General features: G+C 38.4%; 1 protein-coding gene across 2 annotated transcripts in view; it reads right to left on the bottom strand.

Annotated features, from left to right (window-relative positions):
- The window catches only part of mapk8ip2 (mitogen-activated protein kinase 8 interacting protein 2), a 28,153-nt gene extending 15,390 nt beyond the window's left edge, over positions 1-12,763 (bottom strand). For both annotated transcript variants that reach the window (XM_057347989.1, XM_057347990.1), the window contains exons 1-2: positions 12,347-12,763; positions 3,149-3,254 (exon numbers count right to left, since the gene is read on the bottom strand). In XM_057347989.1, the coding sequence (XP_057203972.1) occupies positions 3,149-3,254; positions 12,347-12,411 (171 nt within the window). In that variant the 5' untranslated portion in view covers positions 12,412-12,763. The remainder of the gene's footprint in view (positions 1-3,148; positions 3,255-12,346) is intronic.
- Between the last annotated feature and the right edge of the window lie 2,133 nt (positions 12,764-14,896).

The raw sequence follows: 14,896 nt of genomic DNA, 5'->3' as shown, positions 1-14,896 counted from the left end.
TTGTAACCCTTTAAACATTGACTACGTTTACATTCACCCTCATAATGTGATTATAATAGGATTTGGGCAATATTGCGAATACACTTTACCTCATGTAACTGCATTCATTCGATCTAAATAATGCGATAAAGCTCATAATCGCAGTAAGCATAATCGTAGTAACACGTGTGGTGTATGCCGATTTTAATCGCAGTAAGCAGGCAGTCGCATTTATTACGTTTATAGAGAATGTGAAGCTGACGTCACGCCCTATGTTGCATGTTGCGGTGGCGCCGCCATCTTTGGAGGATCATACTCCTCTGCTATTATTGTTTTGATATGTACCGTTACTTGTTTTGTTTGATATATGGAGAAATCGAAAGTGAAAGAACCAGGGGCTTTTCCTGAACGACTCTGCGTAATACTATTGCAGTTTTTAACACAGCAAGACCGACCTACCATAGTTATATTTCCTGATCAAACAAGAAAAACAAAACACTGAACGCACTAGCAGCCATCCTCCCAAAATGGCGCAAAATTCAACACGGTGTGACGTCGATTAACAACCTCTATAACAAAGTGCGCATGCGTTAGTGTCATGCATCTTAAGCACAGACTCATAGAAAACATGACATTCTAAAGTTTTACCGTCAACACAACTCGCTGCCAGCAGTCTCTGCTCCTTACTTTCATCCAGAGACAGCGCGGACACGATGACAGCGTTCACAAACGCTGCGGAGGCATTTTCATCATATTTCTATATTTAAATATATTAAAACGGTAACGTTAGTCAATAACGCACCTACTGTACCCGAGAGAATTGTACTGTGTGTGTATATTATAGTAATAATTACAACTGAATGTAAACGGGAGTGAAGAGGCTTCCTTGTGTCATGTAAACATGTTACTGCGATTAAGTCCTTACTCTGATTATTGCAAATAATCGCATTAGTGGTGCACATGTAAACGTAGTCATTGATACCACAAACAGACAGCTATTGGTATAAATCTATACAATGCCTTAAGCTCTAAATGGCACATTAATTTGTGAAACAGATGTCTACTTTTTAACAGTCTCAAGTTGCATAGACAAAGGGACTGGCCATTCAAACATAATGCAGTGCTGCCTCCATGTGATATTTGGGACAGGCATGTGTGCATCTGCATGTACAAGCTTACTGCCACCAGCCATTGCGCTAAAATAATAACAGTGCATGAACTCTGCCTACATGCCTACTCTACCTACTTTCAGCTAAACTGACCAATCGATAAAACACCAGCCTGTGGATCGTCCAATCACCAGCTAGAACCAACTAATCGATCTGCCTTTGCTGAGGTCATCGCACACTAAGATGCCCACTGAGTATGCGATTGTGTGAACCAGATAACTGCATTTAAATCAATTTGACACACCAAAGGCACGTGAAGCGTTGCAATCGAAGGCTACATGCACAACATTTCCGCTGAGGAACACCCGGGTAAAAGGAAAATGGGAGGGTGATGAGAGAGCAAGACGTCTTGTTGCAATAAAACAAAAATGCAGAAAGCTGATAAGTCTGCATAGCAGCAAACTTCACTGGGTCACTAACCCTTCTACTGCAGCCATGGCACGCAGCCACTGCAATGAAACATTTACAATCCCTCAGTGCAGCCACTACACACACACACACGCTCTTCGACATGCATGGTTGGGCATTGACGTGATTACACCATGTCCAGTGGTGGGAAGAGCAACTTCAATACACATCTGAAAAAAAAACACTATATTTGCTGCTCTGCCACCGCCCATCAGTTGCCATTTGAGCTTGATTCTAGTAGCGATGCTGTGATTAAATTTCCTCTCTATCAATACAACACTATACTACATCAGATGTTTTTGACATGACTGTAACGCTACTTGGAAAATGATCACTAAGTTAAAAAAAAACCTTTAAAAAGTAAGCATAGATGGGCTATTGAAGGATGTCCTGTGCTGTGATAACACAACATAATAATATATAATCGAAAAAGATAGATAATACATTGGTAAACTTGGTAAGTAACAATAGGTAACAGTTATCCTTAGTTTATTTCTTTGTGTTTTATGTTCATTTTATTTCGGTAAGTTCTGTTTTAATGTGTTTGTAATTGTTTTGATAAGCTTTAGCTACTTAAGGAGTTGGCAACACTGCTGCGCATCTGCGGGCTAATCATCTTCACTACGGAGGCAGACCACTTGAAGTAAAGACTGCGCAGAGCATTACATGGCTCAAAAACGAGCTTTTTATTTTCAACAGAAAGGTTAATTTGACACATCATCTGCTCCCCCCTTCGAACACTACTGTTTACCGCTGTGTGTACTGCTTTGTGTGGCATTTGGAAGTCATTTTGGCCATTGGACTCACGCCCCTTCAAGGGCGCCAAAAGCGGTTTAAAAATCGACCGGTGCTGCGTTTTCTGTGCGAGCTTCCAGAGACCGAGATATAAGCCGTGTAACATCCGAAATGTTTAGATTTGGCCGCTGTGTTCAAACTAACTTACTCCGATTAAATTTGCGGTCTGTGCTGCGACCTATACTCCCTTCGGGTTGTTTACATTATGCACGTGCACGCCAATTGCCAACAAAACACAGACATATGACTTAGTTTGATTTACCACGTGCAGTTCATGTCCGGCATCTTTTAGCACTGGGACCGCTCCATCTATCAGTTTCAAACGATCTCCAAATCCAGCGTTATATCCACCGTTTATATAGCATCCATCACTGAAATGCAGTGAGCAAACAAACACACAACTTCTCTCACTATCGCAAGAGTAACGAGCTGCAGCTGCAGGCCCACAGCGCAGCCAATCTTGACGCAGTGCAGCCAATCTTGATAAGCGGGTCTTCCTATGCTCGTTGGTTGGCGCGTGGGCGGGCTATTTCTTTTGCCTTGTAGCCTCTTTCGAAGCTGCTCTCTTCTCATCGAGATCTGATGGATAAACGCGCCCATTGATTGGACAGAAATGTTACTAAAGTCAGCTGTGATGAGAGTTTCCGGTGCTACAGAAGCTGCCATCTTTGTTTTTTTCACAGGTCACTATGGTTACATTTGTTATTGACAGCTATCGCGAGAATAAACACGTCACATCCCAAACACTGCTTAAATGCAGATTAAAAGAACAGAAATGTTTTGTGAATGCCACTTACCTTTTCATATGGGTCAGAATCATAATTGAGGCCTATGCCACAGTCATCTGTGATCTCAGACAGATCTTCATCATCAAACTCCTCCAAACTGATGTCATGAGCCGGCCTGAATCAGAAACATGAAATAATGCTTTTTTAAAAATACAATTCACTGAGATAACACTGCTGAAAACACAACAGAACCCTACCCAAAAAACAATAGGAAATTTAATGGCGTTAATGGTTATAATGGCAATTGTATTGGTTAGTTAATAATTAATACAATTATAATGGTGTCTACTGGTATGTGATGGAATTTATTGGTGCGGTGTTATCTTGCAGATTAATCCTCCTCGGAATAGTGCCCAAAACGCACTATAAAAAGGAATTTTGTAATGGTTTTAAAGGAAAAACCTAATGGTTCATAATGGCATTTTAATGTATCTATATTATTAAGATGCATTGGAAAGGTTTTGTGTGTGTACTGGTATTGGGGTGGGGTTATGAGATAGAATATATCATAAGCCTGATATAAAATCAATGGAAGTCTATGGAATGTCCCCATAAAACATGGAAACCTGTGTGTGTGTGTGTGTGTGTGTGTGTGTGTGTGTGTGTGTGTGTGTGTGTGTGTGTGTTTGTGTGTGATAATGGTGGTGTGTGTGTGTGTGTGTGCGCGTGTGTGTGTGTGTGTGTGTGTGTGTGTGTGTGTGTGTGTGTGTGTGTGTGTGTGAGAGAGAGTTCATGTTTGTATATCCCGGTGGGGACCTAAACCTGAATGCACACCAACACATGGGGACTCGTGTCACCGTGGGGACCAAAATTGAGGTCCCCACAGGCAAAAAAGCTTATAAATTGTACAGAACAATATTTTTTCAAAATCTAAAAATGCAAAAAGTGTTCTATGATCTTTAGGTTTAGGGGTTGGGTTAGGGGTAGGGGATAAAATATACAGTTTGTACAGTATACAACTCATTACGCCTATGGACTGTCCCCACGGAGATAGTAAACCAGACATGTGTGTGCGTGTGTGTATTCCTGAAGAAGTATTTGAATTATGAGCTGCCAAAACATATCTGCTGATTCTACACACACAGGTCAACAGCCTAAGAATATCACAAGGTCACTCAGTCCGGCACACTCCATCGCATACTGTGTATATACAGTACACACATTTGTGTTTATATGTACACACATCCATTTCCTTTTCTTAACCAGCTAGATCTATTCATTATTATTGATAACTGGGTTAGCATGTTGTTAAACAGTGCCAGCCTCTGTATCGCCTTCTTGGGCTGTGCTTTGGATCAGCAAAATGCATTAACCCGGATTCTACGCCAGCCACTGACACAGGGACGATTGCATCGCGCCAAAACCCCGCTCAGCTGAGCGCAGTACTGCAATGCAGCTTTTCTGTCAGAGAACCACGGATGCACAGTATCACTAACATCTCTAACGTATGGAGGAGCACAGACAGAAAATGAGAAGAGGGAGGAGGAGGGTCTTGTTTAATGAGTGCATTTGTCTAAAATCAGAAGTCTCAGTGTACTGTCTAATAGCTAATCTTTTGTTACAAACCGATAGAGAATATAAAACAGGTAAAGTTTTGATTAAATGAGCCACATACTGTAAAACAGCCAATGCACATCTGCGTGTGCAAGTTGCTGTAGGTTTGCTTTGAAGCCATTGAAAGCCTAGTTAGGCTAATGAACAAAATTTCTGGAAATGATTATTACATAGTTATTTATTTAATACTGGTGTGTTTTATCTAATGCTGGCGTTTTATGAAATGAATAAGCCACTTAAACCTGTGGATTAAAATGTTTTTACAACCTGTAGCTCAATGGGTAGAGCATGAAGCTGTCAGCGTCATGGTGGGTGACTGATAAAACAGTACAAAACGCCCTGTGGTATCTACCAAATATATAAATGTACACCCATTTCACTGTGTCAAATGCTATGCACATATTGCTATAAACAAAGGGCTTCTTTTCTTATTTTTAGATTGTTTAAAATATTTTCAAATGGGGTAATACTGTACATACTTGCCTTTAACTTAACATATTTGTGTAAATAAAATAAAACCATAAGATTTTAATAAACAATTGACTAATTAAAAACGTGTGGTTTCCAGTAAATAAAAACTGAATTGTTACTGCTACTCTGTGATATTTTTGGTTTCTGGTCGTTTATGATAAGTTGCGTCTCTGAGAAGCAATCCCCTGTGTGTCACACTGCGTCAAAATGACAGAAAAATCATCTATGCACATCATAACAACAGTTTTATGTGGGCAAACACGATTTATGCTGAAATGAAATTCTGGCAGAATGCAGTTTGCTTTATAACCGTTTTGCTCTATTTATAGTCTCCATATACAGTGTTCCTTACTCACATGTAAGTGAATCAAAGAAAAGTGAATTATTTTTGGCAATATTGGACTTTTTTCTAGGTTCGACTGATGATTTCACAGCGTAAGTCCACTTTCATTCTGGTCAATTGTGTCTATAATTCTAAAACATTTAATCTCACATTTTCAATTGGTTTCATTTGGGTCCATCAGGGAGATTCTACAAAAGAGGATACTGTAACAGTGGTCTTGTCTCAAATACCAGACCCACGATGTTCTTCTCTGCCATTGTTTAATTCCATTTCCAACTATGCAGCCTTTTCTTAAATCAAACATGAACATGTCATTGCTTTTAAAGTATTAAACCATAAAGCACAGCACACGGGAAATAAAGTTTATATAGAATCTCATCTTTTATGATCTATTCATCAAGATGCACAGCAAGTGGGTCTGATTCCAGGTAAGCGGGCAGGAGACAGGATGGTGTAGGGGATGCCAGATATTGTGGACTTCCATTCTCGTCAGCAGTCCCTGGCATCTATGGTAAAAACTGTTTACTTTTTCTGTGGGCTTTAGTGCATGATAAACAGCAACCAAATGAACCGTCTGTTTTGACCTTCACCATAAACAGAAACTATTTCCCATCTGCCAGTCCTAGTGGCAAATTAGAATAAAAAAGAAATATCATATGAAGCTGCAATAAAGATGATTCAAAGAGAACAGATGTAGAGTATTGTGACCGTTAAAGCATGAAACCATAGAAATGAATTTTATAATCCAACCAGTGTACAGCTCTGATTGGTTCAGCGCAATAATCCTCAAGTTTTAAATAAAATGCAAGAATGTTAATGTTTGCAGTAAAACCTCTCTGACAGCCTGCCATCCTGATCAGAGCACAAATATAAGATGCATTTACAGGGATTAGAGTGCTGAACATATTTCGACATGAGCCTCTGTCATGACCTTTACAAGAGATCAAACATGAATAATCTCACATACACATCCAGACAGTTGATTGTAGGAGTTGAGAAAGCATTTAAATGAACTTCTGGTTATTCAGGAAAATATCAGAGGATTTAGAAGAATATCTCTCCTCTGAGAATCGTGTGTGTAAATTCACTTTAATCTGAGACACGCCCATATACAACATTATAACTATAATGTGATATACTATATATATCACACATTACGGTCATATAAAATGTCTCAATTTTCATTTCTTAAACGGATGCCTCTTCATCACAAAAAATATACACTTACGTTTAAACGTTTTGGGTCACTAATTCATTTTTTTATTCAAAAGCAACCTTATTAAAACTACTGTATGGAATAACACAATTGTATGATTCAGAAAAATTTTTAACCAAAAATAAATCAAACAATGTCATATTTTAGCATCTTTAGCCATTTGTAAAAGTGTGCTTTTGGCATTTAATTAAAGGAATATTTGACCGTCAAAATGAACATTCTGTCATCGTTTAGTCACCCTGTTGTCATTTTAAACCTGTGTGATTTTCTTTCTTCTGCAAAACACAAAATAAGATATTTTGAAAAATGCTGGTAACCAAAAACTGTTGGTGCCCATTGATTTTACATGGACACAAAACAAATGCATGTGAATGGGGACCAACGGTTTTCTGTTACCAACATTTTTCAAAATATTTCTTTTGTGTTCTGCAAAAGAAAGTCATACAGGTTTGAAATGACAAGAGGGCGAATAAATGATGACTGAATTTTTTATATTATTATTTTAGTATATTATTTTTTTTATTTGGATAACTTTTTTTTTTACAATCATGAAAATCATTAGTTTAGTGATCCTAAATTTCTGAACGGTAGTCTGGTGTATGTCTCTTCTCTTATTGTCCATGCTCAAATCTAACCTAACCAGTGGTTTTACATACAGGCGGCCTCTGGGAGAAACACTGCTCTATACTCAAAACCACTCTGTGATATTAGTTACAGACTCCCTGCCATACATGAATTATAAATGAGTTCACAAAAACCAGATTCAGCAGCTGTGCTCACACTGGAACACGTTTAGTTTAGTGTGTGTGGTTGAAGTTCTGAAATAAATTAATGTAATGAGTCGCTTTGGATAAAAGAGTCTGCTAAATGACTAAATGTAAATGTAATGAATCAGGTAATTCAGATGCTGTTGATTTATTCTGCATTAATTGGTATTATTGCTCATATTTAGGGTAAGAGCTTATTCTAATCTCCTAAACTAAGCCATAAACCATGTCTAAAGCGCAAAATATCACAGAAACTTGGGAAGGTGAACATTCTAGCAACCACAAAGCAACACATTAAATTCCACTCAGAACAGCAACCGTTGAGCAATGCCCCGGCAACCACCCACCGCTGTGGCAGATTCTCCATCCGCAGGCCCCACTCATTTCTTCTCCACAGAAAATCTAATTTGTCTACTTGTATTTGCATGTACGTGTGTTTGCGATAAGAAACTTATTTAATATTAAATGAATTTAGCCTTCAAGAAAGCAGCTAACAGCGTCAGCAAATAGATGAGGTCATCAACTCTTCACGGCAACGAAAAGAAAAGATTTAATTCATCCCGTCTTCAAGGCCGCAGATGTGGGTGTTTTTCACGTGTTTCCCAATGAACCACTAACCTCTCTACAGACACCCCTATCAATCTCATAAATTAAGAGATTATTTATTAGGTTTCTTTATTGATGAGTGTTTGAGATCACCCAATGGCTCCTTATGTTCTTCTAAAGCCCCATTTTTGCATGCTGTCCTCCCCACTAACCAACCGTTGGCTCCTTCCAGCCCATTCATCTTTATTACAAAAGGAGGGGCATGTTTCAGTCCCTGGAGATGCAAGAAACTGCCAATCAACAAATGTTGCCATAGTAGCTGATGCTGAGCAGGGGTGATGTCACACCATTAACTGAACACCGCTGAGACACAAAGCAGGTTAAGTAGGGTGAGGTCACCTCTGCAGCTGTCACCATGACAACCACATCCCACCAGAAATGGCCTTAGTTTGCTGAATCATGTAGCAATTCAATCTAGTTGGTTTTCAATTAGTAGTTTCAATAAAATGAAAATTGAAAAGAATTAAATTAGAATTTATTCTTTGGCATTTCCCTTTTTGCTTCCCTTTTACATCATGCATTTGAGCTTGGCATGGACTGCACAAAACCTGATGAGCCATGTTATCCCAGCATGATTAGAAAATGTTCCAAAGAGCATCTTATGTGCTTCAATGGAAGCAAGGAATTTTTTCTTTCTTTCTTTCTTTTTCTTTTCTTTTCAAATGATTTAAAATACTATAAAGTACTTATTTAAAATGTATTTATTGCAGGAATAAATAAAAAAAATCCCAGATTTCAATGTGATGTCAGGGTTTTGGGCACTAATGTATGCATTTCTTTTATTTTTGCAAATGCTAGACATCATAATGTAAAAACCTAACATGCTGATTTAAACAAATGTGCCAGCATGTGACTTTCTTACACATCTTAGTTTCTTTCCTCCCCCAAAATAAGAGAAAACCTAGCACATTACACACACACATACTGTAGGTGTATGAGTCTGCATTAATTATGAATAAAGGAGGGGAAAGACAGAAGAGTAAATGAGGAGAGAGTGGGAAAGAGAGATGAACAAGATGAAAAGGTCAGTTGAGACATAAGAGGTTTTTCTAAATGAGTGAACAAAATGTTGAGAAAAGGAAAATGTAAAAAGTTGTCAAAATAAATGTGTAGATTTATATTTTTTCATTTATTATACGGCTCTCTGAAATACTTGATTCTGATTGGTGAACGGCGGCTTTCAACAGTAAATCATTTTGTATTAATGATTAATGATAATTAATGATTGCTAAGCTGTAAATTAACAGTTAGTACATATATATTCATTTAAATCGTTATTCTATGTAAACATATTCCAAAAAAATGGGCCATGGTATACTATGTTTTTAGCAGATGCTTTTATCCAAAGAGACTTTCTTAAATAGAGATTCCCACAAAGCACCTGTATCATACACCTGAATTCTTTGAAAGATTTTTGAGTATTGTGTAAATATACATGAATAGTCATTTTCAGCTATTGCACATATCAAGATATCATCATACCATAGTGGGGTTTTGTTGGATTATACTACACCATTCAAAGAAATATAAGAGACATTATATAGCCCTTCATTTTTTAGAAACTCATTCTAAGCGCATTCAGTGTCAACAGCAGAAATAACACACACACACACACCACCTCTTCTCCCTTTCTCGTGACTCCGGGCAGCACAGCTCACATACAGTGAAGGTGAACCTTTCACCTCAATCAATATTCTGATCATGACATCGGCACACTGATTACATCATGGGTCACATGACGCACACATGTGACACTGGAAGAAAATCAGTACATTCCGAAACAATATTTTAGAGATATGAAACTACTAAGTTATATGAATTTAAAGTAGCCGATTTTGACATCAGCCTAACTATCAGATGCAAGAAAGACAAGCACATATGTTCTCATAGTATTGCAGTATTCCAAAGGGAGCAGCCGTGTGCTTACATAAACAACTTAGGGCGGGCTTCCCATTGGATGTATTCTTTACAGCATTAGTTCGTGTGTGTGTGTGTGTGTTACGCGTGTCTCTCTGCTGGCTTGTCTATGCGGTGTCTGAGAAAGCTTTGTGTTTTGTAGAGAGCAACACTCCTGAGAGACACAGTACCTAAGAGTACTGCTGAGCCATGCTTACCAACACAAACACACAAATAATACACAGTGCACACTGTGCTCCCGGTCAGTGAAAATCCCTGACGTTTTTTACATCACACACACAAGAAAAAGACTTGGGGAATGCCTTGCTCACGTGTACAATTGTTCCTTGTTTTTTTAGAGAGAGAGAGAGAGAGAGAGAGAGAGAGAGAGAGAGAGAGAGAGAGAGAGAGAGAATGCAGACTGCTTAGTTCTACTCTTACAGATGACAGGTTTATGGGAGGACAAAGACAATGAATCCACAGTCTTGAGGAAAAATATATAAATACATACAAGTGGAACATATTGGATTGAGGGAGGGACTGAGGGATTATCATGAGAGAATATAAAACAGAATATCAAAAGGCAACGCTTTGAAACGACAACAAAACCATCACTCGCATCAGCTTTTTTGTTATGCTGTCACTTCCTGTTTAGAGCATAGCTGATATCACCTGCCCTGCCCTGTTACAGCACGTGGCTTCAGATCTACGCTTGGCCTGAGACTGTCAGACTGTCAAATGTGAAGTGATCCATTAGACTCACTCCTGTGATTTATTTAGCTGAAGGGCATTTTAAATGCTTTGCTCTTGTTGGTGGTGGGCAATAAGGAAGTTACGTTTAGTCTGAACACCGTCTTTACAGAACTTAATCTTTATGAGTGTGTTTGCAGAAACTGTAAGCAAACATTACCCTTTCAGGATTAAAGTGTGTTCCGAGACTTTATTGGGTCTGTCAATATCACTACAGATACACATCTACTAGAGCAGTGGTTCTCAAACTGGGGGACGTGGCCCCCTGGGGGGCCCCAAGATGGATCCAGGGGCCCACAGATTTTGTGGCATTTTATGAAATATAGAAATTTATCATAGATTTTATGCAATCAAACATCAAAAAAATGACACCACCAACCAAAAGAATTGAGATTCCAGCATTGTATAACTGGATGTTTTTGGTTTAATTAAAATTCTAAGTTTAAGATTATACGTCTTTATATGGGGGGCCGCAAAGCGATGCACTTAACACAAAGGGGGCCTTACAACGAAAAAGTTTGAGAACCACTGTACTAGAGTGACAGGAAGAACAGCAGGTCCATAGCAGCCATGGTGAAAATGAAATATTATTCTTAATAAAAAGGTCAACAATTTTCATTTTCACACAGACAATTTAATTAAAAAACTTCTTTCATTTTTGTATTATAGTTTCATTTATTTCGTATCTGTAGATAACCCTCACCTAATCTACTTCATCTGGAAATATGAATGAGTTTAAAAGTCAAATATATTAAATATAATTGAAACAACCTGATTGTTTTGGAGGAAACTGCGTGTTCACTTTATACGTTGAAACAGAATTGACAACACATGGTTTTCACATTGTGATGTGACTCACTTCACATATTTAAAGGAATTATCTACAGTTCTGTATACATTCACATCAGATAAACAGAGACCCCTGTGTGCACCATAGCCAAATAAATGCAAAACGCAACGCGAATTAAAACGTAACATTAAAGCTAAATTCTGTTTGATGGGGATGGAGTTCCAGGTAATACTTTATACAACTTTACCCATCACTTTCATGGACATTATATGTGTAAATATTTGTGTTCCCATATATTTATAAATCAATACAATATCAGTGTATATATGCAGGCAGCTCACAAAATAATGACAGTAAGTACAATTCGTTAGAAATTGGAGCAATTTTACAGTTCAATTAAAACTATAATGTTAAGTGTGATTAAACATTAAATTACAGTTATGAACAACAGGGCGTGGGGCCTCTCCGGTATGCCAATTAACAGAGAGGATGCGTCAGGAAATGACAAAAACAATCGACCGTCTTTCTCACAAAGCTTTGGCACAATCTTACATATGTTTGCATTTAAAGGCATTTATTTAAATACCTCCCAAACACGTGCTCAAATGAAAATAAGCGTATTATTGATTACACAAATTAATGGCGGATGCTGAGCATCAATGCTTTCGGATACTGGTGCTGCTCTCCGGATGAGTGGTTGCGTTTAAGGACGTTGGAGATACATATAATGGCAAGGTTATACGAATAAACCGTAACGGAAAGGAAGCCATTGCCTATATGATTGAGAGGGAAGCGAATAGATACTGTGTCTCACCTGCATCCTGGAGGAGAGAGGGAGTGGAAGGTGGAGAGAGAAAACATCTCTGCCCTGTCCGCCATCTTCTTAGTGACTCAAACCAGAGACTGCAGATGTCCGCAGCCCATCCACAGACACTGGAGACGCGGATGTTAAATATGATCTCGCTTTGATTCTTATTCCACTTCGGCCACTTACTCGACACACCCGCTGGAAATTAAACCATCAAATCTGATAACACGGTCCAGTTGGCGATCCAAAGACAAGACTGTCAATTATAAAAACCATTAAAAGGTGGTGATGTATATATGTATTATCTTCCGTTATAGCCACACACCTGCTGATAAACCAGTGCGGTGTTTGGCGTGATCTGCGCGCATCTGATGATGCTGCTGATGCTGATGCTGAGCGAGGAGGGGGGCGTGAGGAGACGGGGTGTCTCATAGAAATAGGATAAGTAGGTAGAATGCCATATAGTAGTTCAAAATGGGCGCGGTTTACTAGAGGTGGTTCATGGGTTATGAATATGTTCATATTTGAATTATTTCACACCAAATTGCCTTCTGAGTGTAAATATTTAGATTAGAGGTATTTTACAGACCACTGCTGAAACAACGCGTTGTCTCGTGATCGGATGGACCAATCGTATTTGTTTGACATTACGCAGCGTCGAGTCAATATTATCTCAAATAATTTGTTACGGCGGATATGAAAGTCAGTGCCATCTCCAGGGAATGGATAGATAAAAACGATTATACTTGTAAATTTCTTCAAAAATAATCCAAAAGCGCCCAAAGGTTTGAATGCAGCTCAAATGAGGATTTTGTTTTCTGGGCCACTAAGCGCCCCCTAGTGTGTTTCACTGAAGAAGCAGTTATCATTAGCCGGCGGAGTTTACGTGTCCCCTTCGAGATCCACGTAAGATTTTGCAGCACGATGTTGCGTGTGGGCAGAAGAACGATATAACAAAGTGTTTTATTTTTGTATTGTTCTACGAGCATTAATTTAAAAAAGTGTTTTAATTATTTAGCAGACGCTTTTATCCAAAACGACTTATTGAGCTACGTTTACAATGAAGCTAAGTGGTAAATATCATAAAATAGTTTGTGTTTGTTTGTTTTAAATAAATATTTTTTTAGCAATGTAACACATTTATACAGCGTAAAGTATGGGGTTTCCCATTATAAGTAGTGAAGTTACAATTAAATATTTTCTATAGGCCATAAGTCGGCTATCAATAATAGCCTAAACAATTTCACACTAAGCTCATTTCTTGTACAAAAATAGCCTAGTTTTATTTTACACAATCCCGTGTAGGTTCTATTTTAATAATATATAAAACAACATTCCTATTAAAGACCATTTTTATATCATTTTTCTTTGGACACGTTGTTTTACCATATGTGATACCAGAAAGAGCTTTATTGCCTTTGCACATACAAGGAATTTGTTTTGGTGACAGGAGCATCCAGAACACAGAAACAGCAACAACAGTACACAGAGACCATAACACAATAGAATACAGTACACAATGATTTAAATAAGGGCGTATGGGTATAAAAAATTAAGAAATACAATACAATAAACATAAGATAAAGATATAGAGAGTAAAGCTATGTATGTATGTAAATATGTACAAGTAAAAAATAAGAATAGACTATTGTAGTACAAGGTATGTGCTATATACAGCAGAATGAATGAAATATAATTTACAGAAAAAGTTGTATAACAATAGATAGTGTATTATCTGGAGGTATGTGAATGAAATACAGCAGAATGAATGAAATATAATTTACAGAAAAAGTTGTATAAAAATAGATAGTGTATTATCTGGAGGATATAATTAATATTGCACTTAATTATTATTGCACAGAGTTATTAATTGCACGGTGTGTAAAAACATTTCACTGTTCAAGAGGTAAATGGCCTGAGGGAAGAAGCTGTTTTTGTGTCTGGTTGTTTTGGTGCTCAGTGCTCTGTAGCGCCGACCAGACGGCAGCATTGTGAAGAGATGATGGCTTGGATGTGAAAGGTCCAGGGTGATTTTCTGAGCCCTTTTCCTCACTCTGGATGTATACAGTTCTTGGAGGGTGGGCAGGGTAGCACCAATGATCTTCTCAGCAGTCCGAACCGTCCTCTGTAGTTTTCTGATGTCTGACTTTGTGGCTGAGCCAAACCAGACAGTGATGGATGTGCAGAGGACAGACTCTATGACAGCTGAGTAAAACTGGTTTAATAGAGTTTGTGGTAGGTTGAACTTCTTCAGCTGATGTAAGAAGTACAACCTTTGCTGGGCTTTTTTAGCAATGGAGCCAATGTGATTGTCCCACTTCAGGTCCTGAGAGATGGTGGTGCCCAGGAACCTGAATGACTCCACTGCTGCCACAGTGCTGTTCATGATGGTGAGAGGGGGGAGTGCAGGGGGGTTTCTCCTGAAGTCCACAATCGTCTCCACTGTTTTAAGCGTGTTCAGCTCCAAGTTGTTATGACTGCACCAGACAGCCAGCTGCTCAGCCTCCTGTCTGTACGCAGACTCATCACCATCCTGAATGAGGCCAATGAGTGTAG

The sequence above is a fragment of the Triplophysa rosa genome, linkage group LG12 (assembly GCF_024868665.1).
Source record: "Triplophysa rosa linkage group LG12, Trosa_1v2, whole genome shotgun sequence".
Lineage (NCBI taxonomy): Eukaryota > Metazoa > Chordata > Actinopteri > Cypriniformes > Nemacheilidae > Triplophysa > Triplophysa rosa.
This window is presented reverse-complemented; position numbering and strand designations above follow the sequence as displayed.